This window comes from Opisthorchis viverrini, assembly GCF_000715545.1.
Source record: "Opisthorchis viverrini unplaced genomic scaffold opera_v5_2, whole genome shotgun sequence".
Taxonomy (NCBI): domain Eukaryota; kingdom Metazoa; phylum Platyhelminthes; class Trematoda; order Opisthorchiida; family Opisthorchiidae; genus Opisthorchis; species Opisthorchis viverrini.
Window position 1 is genome coordinate 4,872,538 of NW_008751658.1, and position 15,246 is coordinate 4,887,783.

Genomic DNA, 15,246 nt, shown 5'->3' on the forward strand with positions numbered 1-15,246 from the left:
TTATCGAAGGGGTGGGGTAGGCATTGACAAAAATCTCCAGGACAAAAGTTCCTGGCATTGAGACATCTGAATATCGATTGCAATCAATCACCGGCTGCTGCTGAAGGTATTTGCAACAGGCCTGGTGCCCCTGGCTTCCGCGCAGAGATATGTGGCAGCCATCTACTGTTGTCCTTTGGCATATTGACTTATTCGTGTGAAAAACATTTGTTGTTCAAGCGTGGCTCCTGGCTATCCCAGTTAATGATAGGAATTTCAGACGTTATCGTGACCTAACACTTGCTAAGTATGACGCACACAGTTTGTAATGCCATCCCCGTCTTTCGTCACCCCTTGGCTATCCAAAAGGTTTCTCCAATGTACCCCTATTCTCATCCTCTCGTAACTGTCATCGGTCAGCTAAATCGGGCCCATTCCGTCAATACGATTTAGTGAGTGTTGTAGCTAACTACCCTTGTTTGTCTGGCACTAACATGCCATGTTCCCTGTTGCTTCTATCAAAGGCTGTAGCTGTACGCTTTAAAGTATACGGATTCTCTCTGAAGACTAGTTGTCTGCTCAAAATTAAGCTTTTACCATACGATCCGGGACATTTAGCTTGACCCTAGCAATTAATTGACGTACGAAATTGATGGCCTGAAACCATTAGAGGAAAAATCAGAAACAGTGTTGCCTTGCGCTACATGTAATACCGACTCAGGCACGGTATTAGATTAAATTGTTGGTAGTCTGGTGATGCATTTATCCTGGAATTCTTGAGAAGAACCCTCCTGTCTTTGCAGCTCGGTTACGAAGTTCAGTGGCTGAGAATTCATATGGACAAAAGGGAGAGGTTAGCTGTCCGTCATTCAAATATATGAAGCCATAAATGTAGGCCATACGTTGGGTAGTTCTAACAGTGCTCAGTTAAGATTACTATAGATCTAATTTCTTGTCTAAAGTCAATGTTACTCGGCTATCGTATACAGTATAACTTCAGGCCGGATGTAAGTGTATTTGTACTGCTTTCAGTTTATGAGGTTGATCTGCAAAGTTCAAACTAAAGGCTAGAGGGCTGTTTCGAGAACCAAACTACGATAGCGGGCGGTCATTTTGTTACAATTCACTCGAAATATAGCTAACTCGTGTTTAGAAAGTTCTAGTGACATCATATTCATTTTGGAAGGAAACCCGAATCCAACGTTGAGAAATGTGAGCCACTTGGTACGAGATTGATGGCCGGGTTGTAACAGGTAACAGGTAACAGGTTCACTTTGGAAGTGAGCGTTTTCACATTGACAGAGGAAGTCGGCTACCACTTCTTGTCTGTAGGTTATGTACGCACGCTTAAGACGCAAGAAGACATTTTCGAGCGACTCACTTAATCAGTCAAGGTGCATGGGATCTACCTAATGCGTCGGTGTGGGGATGATTTGGTGTTCTTGCCTATCTTTGGTTAATATTGTTTTGCAAAACTCCACCTGACTAAAAAGTTAAGAACCCAAACAAATGTAAGCAACGGGCTACCGTCTATGGAGAGCAAAATCCTACTCATTTATCCATAGAACGTTCTGAAAATCCTGCTCTTTTATTTGCACTTTAGAGTCGTATACCACCTTGGACGACGTGAGAACTCCGTTCTCCGAAGATCAACGTTCGATGTTTGAGGATAATTTAGAAAGTAAGTTGTCCAATTAGCTACATAAATTGACCTACTAAAATGATGGTAAACTTTATTGGGAGGTGCCCTGGCTTAACGATAAATACACTGGTCTCAACTGAAACAACTACACTGATTTCGTCATGGAAAATTTGGGTTGAAAAAAGCACTTGAATAAAAATAGTTTGTCTTTTAGCCATGACTTGCTGATCATCAGTGTCATTAACCTACCTTTTGTGAGACGTAAATGTACCCACCTCAAACGACTTAGAATCATGTTGAATTTCCAGATATTGCCTGGCACCTTCAGTATCTTAACGGAAGATAGCTACCCTTTGAAAACTTATATTCGTCATCCCAATTACCATTTGTTCTAAGTTAAGACAAGAGATCGCAACCTCCTAACGAGTACAAAATTAATGCATAAAGACTGAATAAACTTAGAGGAGTGGATTCATCCAAGTGCACTGGAGTGTCAGAAACACGTTTTGAAACACAATATAACTAACCGATGATGCTCAGCGACGATCTTCACGGAGTCGCCCTCGAATTCTCTTCTATTGTTACCCTGAAATCACGATCTGCGGTCCGGTACTTACCAATGCTGACTAGTTTGGCTTAACGGTACAGCTAATCACGGGTGCTCACTTTGCCTAACCGAACTTTCCATCGCCGGATATTGCAAGCTGTAACTTACTATGCCTGTTATTCGGTGCGCAGTTTATCCCACTAGTAAACAGAATAAGTTCCAGGCTTAGACGTAGTATACTACTAATAAGGTTGCTGAAAGTTCTGCGACAGCCAACAACCGGTTTCACTCTTCTTGGGGATCATCAGGTAGACACTCCTCGAGTTTCCGTCAACTTGAACCTAAATTGCACGAAATTTTAAAAATACACTCATCTGCATACCAATTCGAGTTCAAGTATAAACATCATAAACGAGAGATTGAAGTTCCATGTGACTCCTACAAAACAAAACTACGTGCAAATGAGTGTATTTCGCTAACTTCCAGGTTTTTTATGGTAAAACTAAGATGTGAATGCAGAAAGTCAGTATCACAAATAGAAGCGCTAAATTTTGTTTGTCCGTAACATTGAAGTAGTTGCTCACGGATTTGAAACATCACCTTCTTTAAGTAAGCATAAGAAAAGTTATTTCAATATCACGGCATTCTTACATGAAATTGGGTGTACCATCTTGGAATTTAGATTTAGAATCCTCTAGTGCATTTGGAATTTAAGTGAGAGCATAGGAACCTTGTTGAATTTTTACCAAAACTCAGTAGCCGTTAGTGCATTCTGTCACCCCACTTTAGAGGAACCCATATCCCACATGTAGTTGCTTTCGTGAACCCATGTCAATCCAAAATGTTTTGTGTTAGAGTCGTAGTGCTAGCGACATTCCCAGATTTTGTGTCGTTAGTTTTGATCTGCGGTGGTAGTTTGCTTGTGTAATATGATCAAATTCAGCAACGCTGGCTCGATTCGGTCTTGGCTGGATATGAAGTCCTGATTTGTCAGGTGAGTCTGTCTTCTATGTAAGCATTATTACGGTCGTTTCAGCAGTTGGTCCAGATCGTCTTGAAATGTAGAGGGCATTATTCACTAAACTTTTTTTAAGGTCTGGTATGCGTTGAAGGTTGAAATTGAACTTGGACAGTCAGCACACCCTCAAACAGGAAGCGCTAGAGGAGTAGTTACTTGACCAGGTCAGTGTTGTGATTGAAACTCGGAACTCAGTCGCTGGATGAATCTGGTCGAAATACATTTTTTTACTGTTTATTACCTGTTATGGCAGTTACATATTACACGGTTGAACGCTGTATCTGCTACAACCCCCTCTTCTGTCTTGGTCCCAGTCAGGCCACATATCAAATGCGGTCGCTACTTGTGCAGAGCCCCTAAATGTTGCTTAATTATCCAACCACTGGTGACTGGAAAACTTAGAGCACAATGCATCCTGCTTATGGTATCCTGTGGTCAGACCGATGCCTACCCAAACCACGGACATTTTGTTGAAACGGGCATCCCATGCCTGGATTACATGTCAAGCTACTCGGACCATAGTGAAGTGATAAACATTATTAACCCTTAAATCTATGCAAAATACTTGATCTGTTTTGTTGCAATGGTTTTCCGAGTTGTACACTACTTCATCACAGTGGACAACTTGTGATACACATAAAAACTATGGCAAGGCATGAAAAGTTATGAAAGTTTTGGAACTGTATTGTCACCCTATTCTTACGTGACTGTAATCGATGTTCAAAAAATTTCCTAAGGCAGCTCAATCCTAAACCACTAGAGATCATGTTACTTGCCTGCTTAGGAAGTTTGTTCGGTCTCCATCAATGAACAGTTTAAAACTGTTTAATCTGTGCTTGTTGCATCAAAATACTCCGAAAAAGCTGAGGACTTTACGACTGCACGGTATTGAAGATTGGTGATGCCCGCTGTGTTGGCGAGACAGCGGACACGATCGACGTATTTGTGTGTGTGGCAAAGTATGGCTGACGTAGTCATAATCGCAGGTGGATCTGATGACATCGGAAACGGATGAACAATCTGCGATTGCACCGATCACTCAATGTGAGCTGTTTTCACCTGGCACTGGCTGACCACCTGCAGGTAGTGAGATATCCGTAACGAGACTAGAAATGGCTACGCATCGAAACAATTATGGATGAGGTATGGCCTGTAACGGAAAGGCACCGTTTGGAACCTGTGGCGAAATTTCGAACCGCTCGCAGCGTGTCTCTATAGTCAAACTTTTGATTCTAACGAGGAGCTTGGGGAACAGATTGAGGTATTGAGGTGAGTATGCGGCAAATTTTTCAACGGTTTAACCCCCAACAATATGCACCGCAAGATCATACTGCAGCGCTGAATTTAAAGGTTTGCAGTTCTGTGTCAGTTTCAACGAGTGCAGTGGGAAAACTCGGAAATTTGAAAAAAATTTCCCGTGCTTGCTTCTGGACCTTAGAGAAGCACTTTCAAACCTGCTAAGTCAAAATCATGTTTACGCTTAAATAACATGGTTTACACAATCGGGTTTCTTGCCAGATTTAAGTTACTTTCAAGCTAAGGCTAAGTCGACCGGTTGAGCAAACATTCTATCTCACAAATTATCGGGCCTTATTTTTCCATCCGGATAAAGTGGTCGGTTGGTAATGTCACTAGTGTCTAAACATTATTTCAAACTATTTGAATATATAAGCGTTTATTGCAATGCCAAATATCTCCATAGTTGATAAAAAACAAGCCCAATTAATGCTGTTTCGTTTCAATAGGATGGTGTTTCACCAGACCAGGCCCTTACTATACACACCAAAAATAGTGATTGGATAATTAGTGGATCGACGGGAATGGCCCTTTTGCTCTGCCGAAATGATTTCTCGCTGGCTAGCTTCTTCATGGTACTCGGAGCGGCATAGCTTCAATAATGAGTACAGAACTTTTAGAGCTATAGCCGAAAGTCGTGAATGAGGATGAGTAGCTCATCCAGACAAGTTTGGGAAAAATGGGAGTCAGCTGCTCTCGATGTGTGCTTTTGTGCTAGCAGAATACTGCATCACTAAGATTATGCAAAACCAGCATCGCATACCATGCCAGTAAACTACCGTTTCTGCACAATTCCTCTCCGGGTCAACCTAAATCGCACTTAGCTTTGAACACTTGGCATACACCGGTTTTCGACTTCCTATCCAGTATATCATACGAAAAGCCACCATGACTTCCATTTTGGATTTTTTCTACCACTGTTCGACTTAGGACATTCGGATATCGAGGTATTACTCAGGGGACCTCCGACTACCGAATCTATATGTGTGGGTTTGGTACAGAATCCAAATAAAACCTTACTCCATTCTGAGGAATGGTGACAAGCCTATGAAGCGACTCCATTAAAACAAAGGTTTACTGCAATCAATGTGGGTTAGCATATCCGAATTTAGTGTTCTCCAGTACTCCCCTCTAATTCCCAATATGCTAAGTGGGGAGCTTCATGTGGGAAATCTGCCCATAGGGATGCGCTGCCCATGTTCTACATCCAGTGTATTGATACTTTAACACAGGTTACAGAGCTTGCATCACGTCGGTGATTACGCTGGGCTTGCGTATAGCCCCAACGCTATTGTGACCGGTCTACCTGCGCTCGGTAGCCCAGATTGAACCAGATCACAATGGGGCTTGATACTGCTCTCAAGTACTTCGTCTGCTTGTCACTCGTTCCGATGCGCCATGACCACGTCGGTCTGGTCTTGCAATACTCACAGGCCCATCAGTTGTGTCATTTCTATCTGGTAAGTGTCCAGCTCACCCTGTTTGGGTGAGGTGTACCGGATCTGTTTCAGACACATCAAGGCCGCGTTGGCAGACCTCACTCGGCGGCATTACCATAGTTGACGGTCGGGATTGGAAACGGGCTTGACAACAGCCTCGCGGTACGTCACGCGATTCTTGCGACTCACGCGTCTGGTGTCGCCAGGTTAGTTTGATTTCGAGACCTTCCAATACATGGAACGGTTCATCCGTCGGAATTTCAGGCATAAAGTCCATTTCACGGTTTCAGGAGCACAGCGCCAACCAGTTAGCTGTGCGCTTGTGTCGGCGACTGACGAGGTGATTTTGGTTGTATTGACCGACTAGGGCAAACGAAAAACGTGCTCTGCTCTACTTAAGGAACCTGGGCCTAAGGTACATGGTGGCTGATGTGACAAAGTCAAAAGTGGCCCTTAGTGAACAAGTGGCCAAAATCACTCCAAATCTTGTTCAAATATGACCAAATGAAACTTATTGGCGCGCAACTCATATTTACTGCCCCTTAGGAACATCACAGTGCAAACTTCTGAGAGCGCCGAGATAGTTACAGGATTTCCATTCAAAGGAAATTATCGGTAAAATGGTGGGCATTATGGTTATCGTAACGAATGAATCACGGTAACCAACCCTTTATGCGTCTCCAAGTATTTGGTATGCTGATGCCATACCATCGGTCCAAGAGGCAAGCATTGAACGCGGTCTCTAATTTTAAATGAAGTGACCAAAACTTAGGACGTGTTGATCTATGCAACTAAATAAGGAAGTCATACTGGGATATCTCGAGTGTCATACCTACTGAAACATGAGACAGCATATTCAGTTGAAGGACATTATAAACGACTTTCTTTAAAAAAGAACTGGTTGCGACTCCAGGTCTTTAAATCTGTCCAGTTGGTATTTGTGACATGGCAATCAAGGTATCCGTCAAGGTATCAGTTACATACACATCAGTTGTCTTACACCAGTGTTATAGCATATTACGTCGATATTTTTCCTCTGTACATAGTTTGATTCAGAAGAGAGAGGAATTGTCTGGAGGTCACTTTCCCTCGGAGCGATCACCCACTAGGCCAAGGAAAACTGCGGGCACTTCAAGAGAGTAACCGTTCTCCGAACGATCCATTCTGACTAAAATCCATGGCTCCAGCATAGTGCAGTCAGCTCAGGATAATGTGTCAAACAAGAGTCTGTGCATCAGCAGTGCCAGACCATCAGTGCTGTTCGTGGACTTAAGCCAACCAAATGGCCGTGTTTACTCAATACTTATTATTGCGGTTGTCGTCTCTGGTCCCCTTGCATTCGTTATCTGGTGAATAGTTCTTAGGATTGGGAATTGTAAGGATCACTTTTGGACCTAATAAAAAAAGCCTCGGCTTGCTCTGCAACTTAATGATATGTGCTTTCCTAAAGTGTGTCGCATTCACGGACGTTCTTTCTGTTCGTTTTTGTTGCCCCTACAGATGCCGAATGTTTGCATTATCGTACATAAAATTCTGAGTGGTTCTATACTACTGAAAAGCATATTTTTGAAACTCAGAATAGATAAGCAATAGTTTAACACGGAAATCAACAACACTCATGAGATTTCAATTCCAAGATACCTCAGTTATCAACATACCTGTCTGTCAACGCCTAGTGGAGATAACCAATATTGATTCTCAAAGTTCACCCTATTCAGTGATAGTTAACAATGCAGTATTTACCCCGTGCTTGACTAGTTTTTCGTCCATGATTCCTGTTCTTCGGCTACAGATAAAGAAGACAGTATGCCGCTGGATGCACCACCAGGAGCAGTGGTGAAAACCCTTACTGTAGGCGCTGGCGAACAGATCCAGTTCAACGCTTCTTTCACAATTTCCGGTCCTATTGCATATGAGGTAACATGGATGATGAATGGTTTGCCAATTCCACCAACAATTGATGCAGATATGATTCTATCGGACACAGATACGCGGCTTCTCATAGGACATGCCGATCCCGCGGTACATTCAGGAACGTATGCATGCCGATGCCGTTTGTTCGATGGTACTCAAACAGCGGTGTACTTTTATGTCAATGTAGTACCCAAAGAACCGGAACTAAGTGAAGACGACGAAGAGCAGGCAGAACAACAAGTCACGGTTAGTGAGGTTAGAGAACCGGCATACCGAGAGAGCATATCGCCGGCGGTAGTACTGACTCCAGTAGCCCGCCAACTCGATATACCTATCGGCCAAGTCCTAGAACTGGCAGTGGAGGTTCAACGTGACGTTCTGGCATCTGTGATTTGTAACTTCAAAGGGATAAAGGACAAGAAAGCAGTGCAGCCCGTTCTTGTAGACTGGTATCACGACGACGTGCTGTTGCAACCAAGCTCCAACTGCATAATGAGTCAAAAAGAAGCAATGGCTACGCTGCAAACAGTGACAACAAACTTTATGCCTGATCAGCAATCTGAATATAAGTGTGTTCTTCGTCTGCCCAATGAATACAGTGAAGCTATTCAGTTAAGTACTTCGATAATCGTACACTTCCACGAGCCGACACAAGAAGAACTGGCGAGTGGATTCGCACCTGTTGCGTCGCTGGTACCACCAACTTATGAATCCTTGCCGAAAGCGGTCAGTATAAGTGACCTTATAGACATCCAGCTGATTCAGGGCCAACGATTCCATCTTGTCGCGCCGTTTGATCTGCAATCAGCCAATGATGATTTGGCAATCTGGTGGACCCATAACGACGAAATAATAGCTAGTAGGAATTTCGATATGGATAACGTGAAGGATTTCAAATGTCTTTTGAACAAGAACAACCAAACAATCAAGCTTGTAAAGCCAACTGCAGAGAAGGATGATGTTGGATTGTACACATGTTGGGTTAGCGATGCTGGGGAGAAGAAAAACGGTCAAAAATGTATTGAGTATGCTGTAGATATTCTTGAGTCTGATAGTGAGTTGGACAGTGAAATCAGGTCTCAGCTAGAGGATGAATTAAGTCAGTTTGGACAGGAATCCCTAAACGAGGAAGTCTTCCTAACCGAGCAAACGGATGAATCCCTGGAAGAACAGAGTGACGTACAAAATCATCTCGAATTGAAACAATCAGAAGTTTGCGGGGAAACGGATGAAGATGAGCAGCAACATGTGCAGTTAACAGAGACCCCGAATCTCGAGGAAGAGTTCGGGTACAGTGATCAGAAACAACCACAGCACACTGTGGATGCGGATGATTCTGAATGGAGCAAACCAGTAGAGGAGCAAAGCAGCTATCGTGACCAGGATCTTGTGCATAAAGGGGATAGCTTTGAAGAAAGTACAAAGAAAAATGAAGAAATTTCTGAGAAGAGTGGCAAGGAAAATCTGAGCACTGCTTACGACGATCGTCAAAATGAGGGATGGATGTTCACCGAAGAAGCTAGAGACGACAGGCTTATTAATGCGTTGGAACAGACGCATGAAGTAGTAGAGGATGGACCATACAACGGAGAACAGTGGCAGCAGGAAACTGAAACTGTGAGGGCTAAGGAATCGGACAAAACTTTAAAACAGAAAGAGACTTCCATATCGGAAAACAGGAACGAAGATGAAGATGTAAAATGCAGTGATGGGTCAAAACTAGAAACAGAAGACCGAACCTGTGCTGAAGAAGAGCAGAAGCGAAAAGCGGAAGAGGAACAGTTTAGAGCTGAAGAAAGGAATCGGCAGGAAGAGGAAAAGCTTTTCGTCTTGGCGCAGCTGAAACAAATGACGGAAGACGTTGCAATGATCCAAATGAGTGAAGACGGGCAATACGTGGGGAAACAAGTTGCAACCGAAAGCGAGTGGGCGCTAACTGAAGGGGAAATAGAACCACAAAGAGAAGAGGAGGATATATATTGTGACAACAGGGAAATGAGGCAATTGGCGGACGAAACACTTGAAGACGAGAAGGAACTGGATAATACTGAGATGAGTATTGGAGGTGAAAGTGATGAAGGTAAGCACGGAAAAAAAGAAGCGTCGGCTCCAGTAGCAGACAGAAGAAGCAAGAATGGTAATAAGCTTACCGAAAGTGAAGAAGTCGAGACAATCCGTGGTGGTTATGGAGAGGTGATCGTCATGGATGGAGAAAGGAAACTCCACAATGAAGAGGAGACCACAAGCGTCAAAGAAGAAGTGGAGCGCAACAAGGATGAAGGGTTTGAAGAAGAAGCAAAGCGCGAGGAGGAGAAAACCCTAGATGATAAAACCCTCGGAGGCGATGAAGAGTTGGCTATAACAACACAGTTGAGGCAAAAGGAGAATGATCGACATGATTACGCTAAAATGGACGAAAGGAAAAGTGAAGCAAGAGATTTGGAAACCGGAGGTACTAGGGTTGAAGAAGGAGAGGAAGCAAAATTAGAAGAGGAGAGGAGGTGTGAGGCTGGAGGGATTCAGTGGGAGCGAAAGGTTAAAGAAGAAGAGAGGAAAAACGAGGCCGAGGAGGAGGAGAAAGCGAAACTGGAGGAGGAAAAGAAGCAAAAGGCAGAAGAGGATGAGATGAAGGCGAAACTGGAGGACGAAGAAAAGAAGCGTAAGACGGAGGAGGAAAAGAAGCGGAAGTCGGAGGAGGAGGAGAAAAAGCGTAAGGCCGAGGAAGAAGAGAAGAAGCGGAAGGCAGAAGAGGAGGAGATGGTGAAACTAATGGAAGAAGAGACGAGGCGAAAGGCTGAGGAGGAAGAGAAGAAGCGTAGCGTGGAGGAGGAAGAGGAGAAGCGGAAGGCTGAGGAGGAGAAGAAGCGGAAGGCGCAGGAGGAGGAGAAAGCGAAACTAATGGAAGAAGAGAAGAAGCGTAAGGCGGAGGAGGAAGAGGAGAAGCGTAAGGCGGAGGAGGAGAAGCGGAAGGCGGATGAGGAGGAGAAAAAGCGTAAAGCGGAGGAGGAGAAGAAGCGTAAAGCAGAGGAGGAGGAGAAAAAGCGTAAAGCGGAGGAGGAGAAGAAGCGTAAAGCAGAGGAGGAGGAGAAAAAGCGTAAAGCGGAGGAGGAGAAGAAGCGTAAAGCAGAGGAGGAGGAGAAAAAGCGTAAAGCGGAGGAGGAGAAGAAGCGGAAGGTAGAGGAAGAAGAGAAGAGGCGGAAGGCTGAGGAGGAGGAGGAGAAAAAGCGTAAAGCGGAGGAAGAAGAGAAAAAGCGGAGGGCTGAGGAGAAAAAGCGTAACGCGGAGGAGGAGGAGAGGAAGCGTAAAGCAGAGGAGGAGGAGAAAAAGCGTAAAGCGGAGGAAGAAGAGAAAAAGCGGAGGGCTGAGGAGAAAAAGCGTAACGCGGAGGAGGAGGAGAGGAAGCGTAAAGCAGAGGAGGAGGAGAAAAAGCGTAAAGCGGAGGAGAAGAAGCGGAAGGCTGAGGAGGAAGAGGAGAAGCGGAAGGCAGAGGAGGAGAAGAAGCGGAAGGCAAAGGAAGAAGAGAATATGCGGAATGCTGAGGAAGAAAAGAAGCGTAAGTTGGAGGAGGAGAAGCGCAAGGTGGAGGAGGAAGAGAGGAAGCGGAAGGCGGAGGAGGAAGAGAGGAAGCGGAAGGCAGAGGAGGAGGAGAAAAAGCGTAAAGCGGAGGAAGAAGAGAAAAAGCGGAGGGCTGAGGAGAAAAAGCGTAACGCGGAGGAGGAGGAGAGGAAGCGTAAAGCAGAGGAGGAGGAGAAAAAGCGTAAAGCGGAGGAAGAAGAGAAAAAGCGGAGGGCTGAGGAGAAAAAGCGTAACGCGGAGGAGGAGGAGAGGAAGCGTAAAGCAGAGGAGGAGGAGAAAAAGCGTAAAGCGGAGGAAGAAGAGAAAAAGCGGAGGGCTGAGGAGAAAAAGCGTAACGCGGAGGAGGAGGAGAGGAAGCGTAAAGCAGAGGAGGAGGAGAAAAAGCGTAAAGCGGAGGAAGAAGAGAAAAAGCGGAGGGCTGAGGAGAAAAAGCGTAACGCGGAGGAGGAGGAGAAGAAGAAGCGTAATGCGGAGGAGGAGGAGGAGGAGGAGAAGAATCGGAAGGCTGAGGAGGAAGAGAGGAAGAGTAAGGCGGCGGAGCAGGAGGAGAAAACGAAACTTGAGACTAAAGGGAAGAAGCGGAAGGCTAAGGAGGAGAAGGTAAAACTGGCGGAGGAGTGTAAGCGCAAAATCAATGAAACGGTTGAGAAACACATGGATGAGCAAAAAACAGAAATAATGTCGCAGGAGGAAGCGCAAAGTAAAATTTCAAGTTCTGCGCGCACTGAGGGAGTTGTTGTTGAAGGCTTTGATATTGTTGATTTCGAGCGTGGTGCAGATGTTTTTGAATCGCCGAAGCAGAAGAACCTCACGGATGTTCTGGAAGAAGAAATGGAAGAGCCTGATTTTGAAGACGAAGAATTTAATAGGAAGAAATACGAATCACGAAAGCAAAAAGAGAAAAAGCATTCAGAAAAGTCTGACGCCGCGAGCATGAATATGTCTGATTCACGTGGAATGGAGTTCGCCGCATTGTCAAATGCGCAGATAACCGGGCTACCGTCGGATGATTCCGACGTTCCAGCTGACAAAGTTTACTTTAAAACATTTGAGGCCGATTCTGTGAAAGAAGCTACGACGTTAGCCAAAGGTCAGCTTGGTGAAGAAACTATAGAAAAGAGAAAGGACCGTAAACGTAGAACGGATGTTGATACTCATGAGAAGAAGGTTGGCAATCGAAAACCATCCAAGGGAAGAGTTGACCAGCTGGAGGTTGTCACCCAGCAAGGAAACCAAGCTGAAGCTGTGAAAGATCACCTAGAGGAAACGACGTTTCGGAGGTTAGAGGAGAAACCAGATATTGCTCCACACCGGGAGTCGGTGGACATAGTCACATCACATGAAATGAAAGGCGAAGATGAAACAAGAAGTGGAGCGGAAAATGAATACATCAAGACAATTGGACAGGAGGCGGACAGCAGGCCTCTGCTGTTCACGATAGAGCATAAAACATCTGAATTGGAACGAGCTGAGGAGCATGTTCAGCAAACCGATGATTCTATCTGTATTCCGCTTGCTGAAGCTGTGGCTTTGTCCGGACAGAGTTTGTTGAGTGCAGTCAAAGGTCATTCTTTCAAGATTAGTGTCACAGACCTTCCAAACATACCACTAAAGTTAAGTTGGTACTTAAACGATGAGCTCATCACGGAGGATGAATTACTACCTCCCGGTACAAACGGTCAGAATGGAGTAGTTGATGTGTGTCACATGCCATCGGCAACGCTGTATATCAGGAATCTGACTGAGGCGGATACGGGTATTTATCATCTGAAAATAGTTGACTTAGGTGAGTTGTGACGGATTGCGTTCCTTGGAACGGACAAAATATGTATCTTACTTCGTTTAAGCTAATGACTACACTTGTTTGCCAGCGGTTATTCCCGCAGTTGTTCTCGAAAAAAGGTTATATTTGCCTGTTGACCAAATTTACTAGATGTACTTGCTATCCAGTCCACTGAGAACGGATGCATGACGATCGCTAACGAATTCATTGTCAAACAGAGGCTCCACTGCATGTAACGCATATATTTGCTTGGGCTGAAGCAGTAGAACTTTGAATGCATATTGGATCACCAGCCAAATGTGAGGGGCCTCAATGTGTCATCCGTGTAAACCACCAACTACACAATGGTGTAAGCACCAATTCCATCGGTATTGGAATGCTAATGTGGTAGGTGTCTGCTTTAAAGTTGTTGTCATTGTTTGAGCGGCTTTTGAACCATAGGTAATTATTCTAACTTTTCACAATTTCAGAAGACTTTTAGACCTCATAGGGATATGCAGTTCGTCGATGGACTGTCTGGATAATACGCAAGAATAGCACTTTTCAGTAGGTGCCCGGATCCGAGCCAAGTTTCCATCTAAAGGTGTCGGTGAAGATACATGTGTACCAATGCATCGTTCGATCTTCTTCGATCATGTAGGTAACAAGTGCATTGTAAAGCAGCAGCTAATTTTGATCATTCCCGTCAAACTAATGAACCGGACACGTTACGTGGGAAATAAATTTTTGGAAGAAAAGTCTAAGTCAGTTTAATCGGGGTGACAAATGCTTTGCTAGGGTTTTTATGTCACGAAGCTTTGACCCACAGCGCCATCTGGCAAAGAATGCCTTTCCATTATATTGCCACTTAAAGCTATCTTTTTTGGAGGAGCGGGGATAAAATACCTCATTTTCTTCTACTCGTGGCCCAGAATCACGTTATAGTGGTTGTCTTTTAAAGCGAAACCAAGTAGAGCGAAAGTAGAATAGGGTGCTCTACATGGAACAACGACCCAAACCAAGAGTGCATACAATGGACACCGTGGTCGTGTCCAGATGTAGTTGGATAGGAACTAACAGAGCAACACTGTTTTCAAGGCGCGAATGGTCATCGCAAAAACTTCAAGGATTTTCAAAGCCACTGATTGACCTTGCTTTATCCTGTCGCTGCAATGAACACTACTGAGTAACTCATCATAATATTTTAAAGCTGGTTTGATCAAATCGAATAGCACAATATTTTACGGCCAGGCTCACTTTTGGAGTTATCTGTGCGTGCAATTTTTGCTCGTCCGTGCTGACCAAAAGAGCCTGTTTTACCAAGCGTTATTCGGTTAGTACTAGGCATTATTGATCAGGCTAAGGGGAGGATAACCAACAGTGGTTCTGGTGCACTTGGTTAAACCATTTATCTGCGCAATTTTCAAGTCATGCATTGGATTGAATACATTCTGAAGGAATAGGCTGGAATGCTCGCTGTATACTTCTCTAAACTGTAGGGAATCACGATTCCGAAATATGACAACCTGGAGTGCAAGTGTGCGAACTGCCAGTCTTCGTAAATAGGTTTACGAATTTCAATGTTTACTTGACAGGTGCGGACCTTCCCGAGTGTTCCATGTCGACTAAAATCGGTCGCTCATTCGTATATGTTGCATGTGGCGGTTCAGTTTGTACTTAATTCGCCAACTCATTAGATCAACGTTCATCCCCATCTGTCAAAGACAGTGTGGTTTGTTGCCCAAGTTCGAATTGCACCAGCCACGCTATTCATTGATTTCATCTGTCGTCTTTTGCCACCAGTCCATCACACGATTGAGAGAACCGAACAGTCGCGTGCCAGTCGCCTGCATCACAATACAGATAGCATAAACATGGCATAGCATAGACAGTTCATGGTAGCTAAGCCCGTTTTCTGAGGTGGATGGCGGAATGCCTGCTTCACACTCAACATAGCTCCCCCATTTTTGTCCATCTGGTAGACCAACTGAGAGAGATGGCTCCACACTCTCACAGTCGCACACAGCTGTCACGATCAAGGGCAGCTGTGCACACATGTTTTCATCAGAGCTC

General features: G+C 44.6%; 1 protein-coding gene across 1 annotated transcript in view; it reads left to right on the forward strand.

Annotated features, from left to right (window-relative positions):
* T265_12500 (hypothetical protein) overlaps positions 1–15,246 on the forward strand; it is a gene marked incomplete at both ends in the record, with an annotated part of 174,272 nt that overhangs the window by 85,988 nt on the left and 73,038 nt on the right. The window contains 2 exons of the mRNA XM_009164024.1: positions 1,583–1,660; positions 7,714–13,197. Of these exons, the coding sequence (XP_009162288.1) occupies positions 1,583–1,660; positions 7,714–13,197 (5,562 nt within the window). The remainder of the gene's footprint in view (positions 1–1,582; positions 1,661–7,713; positions 13,198–15,246) is intronic.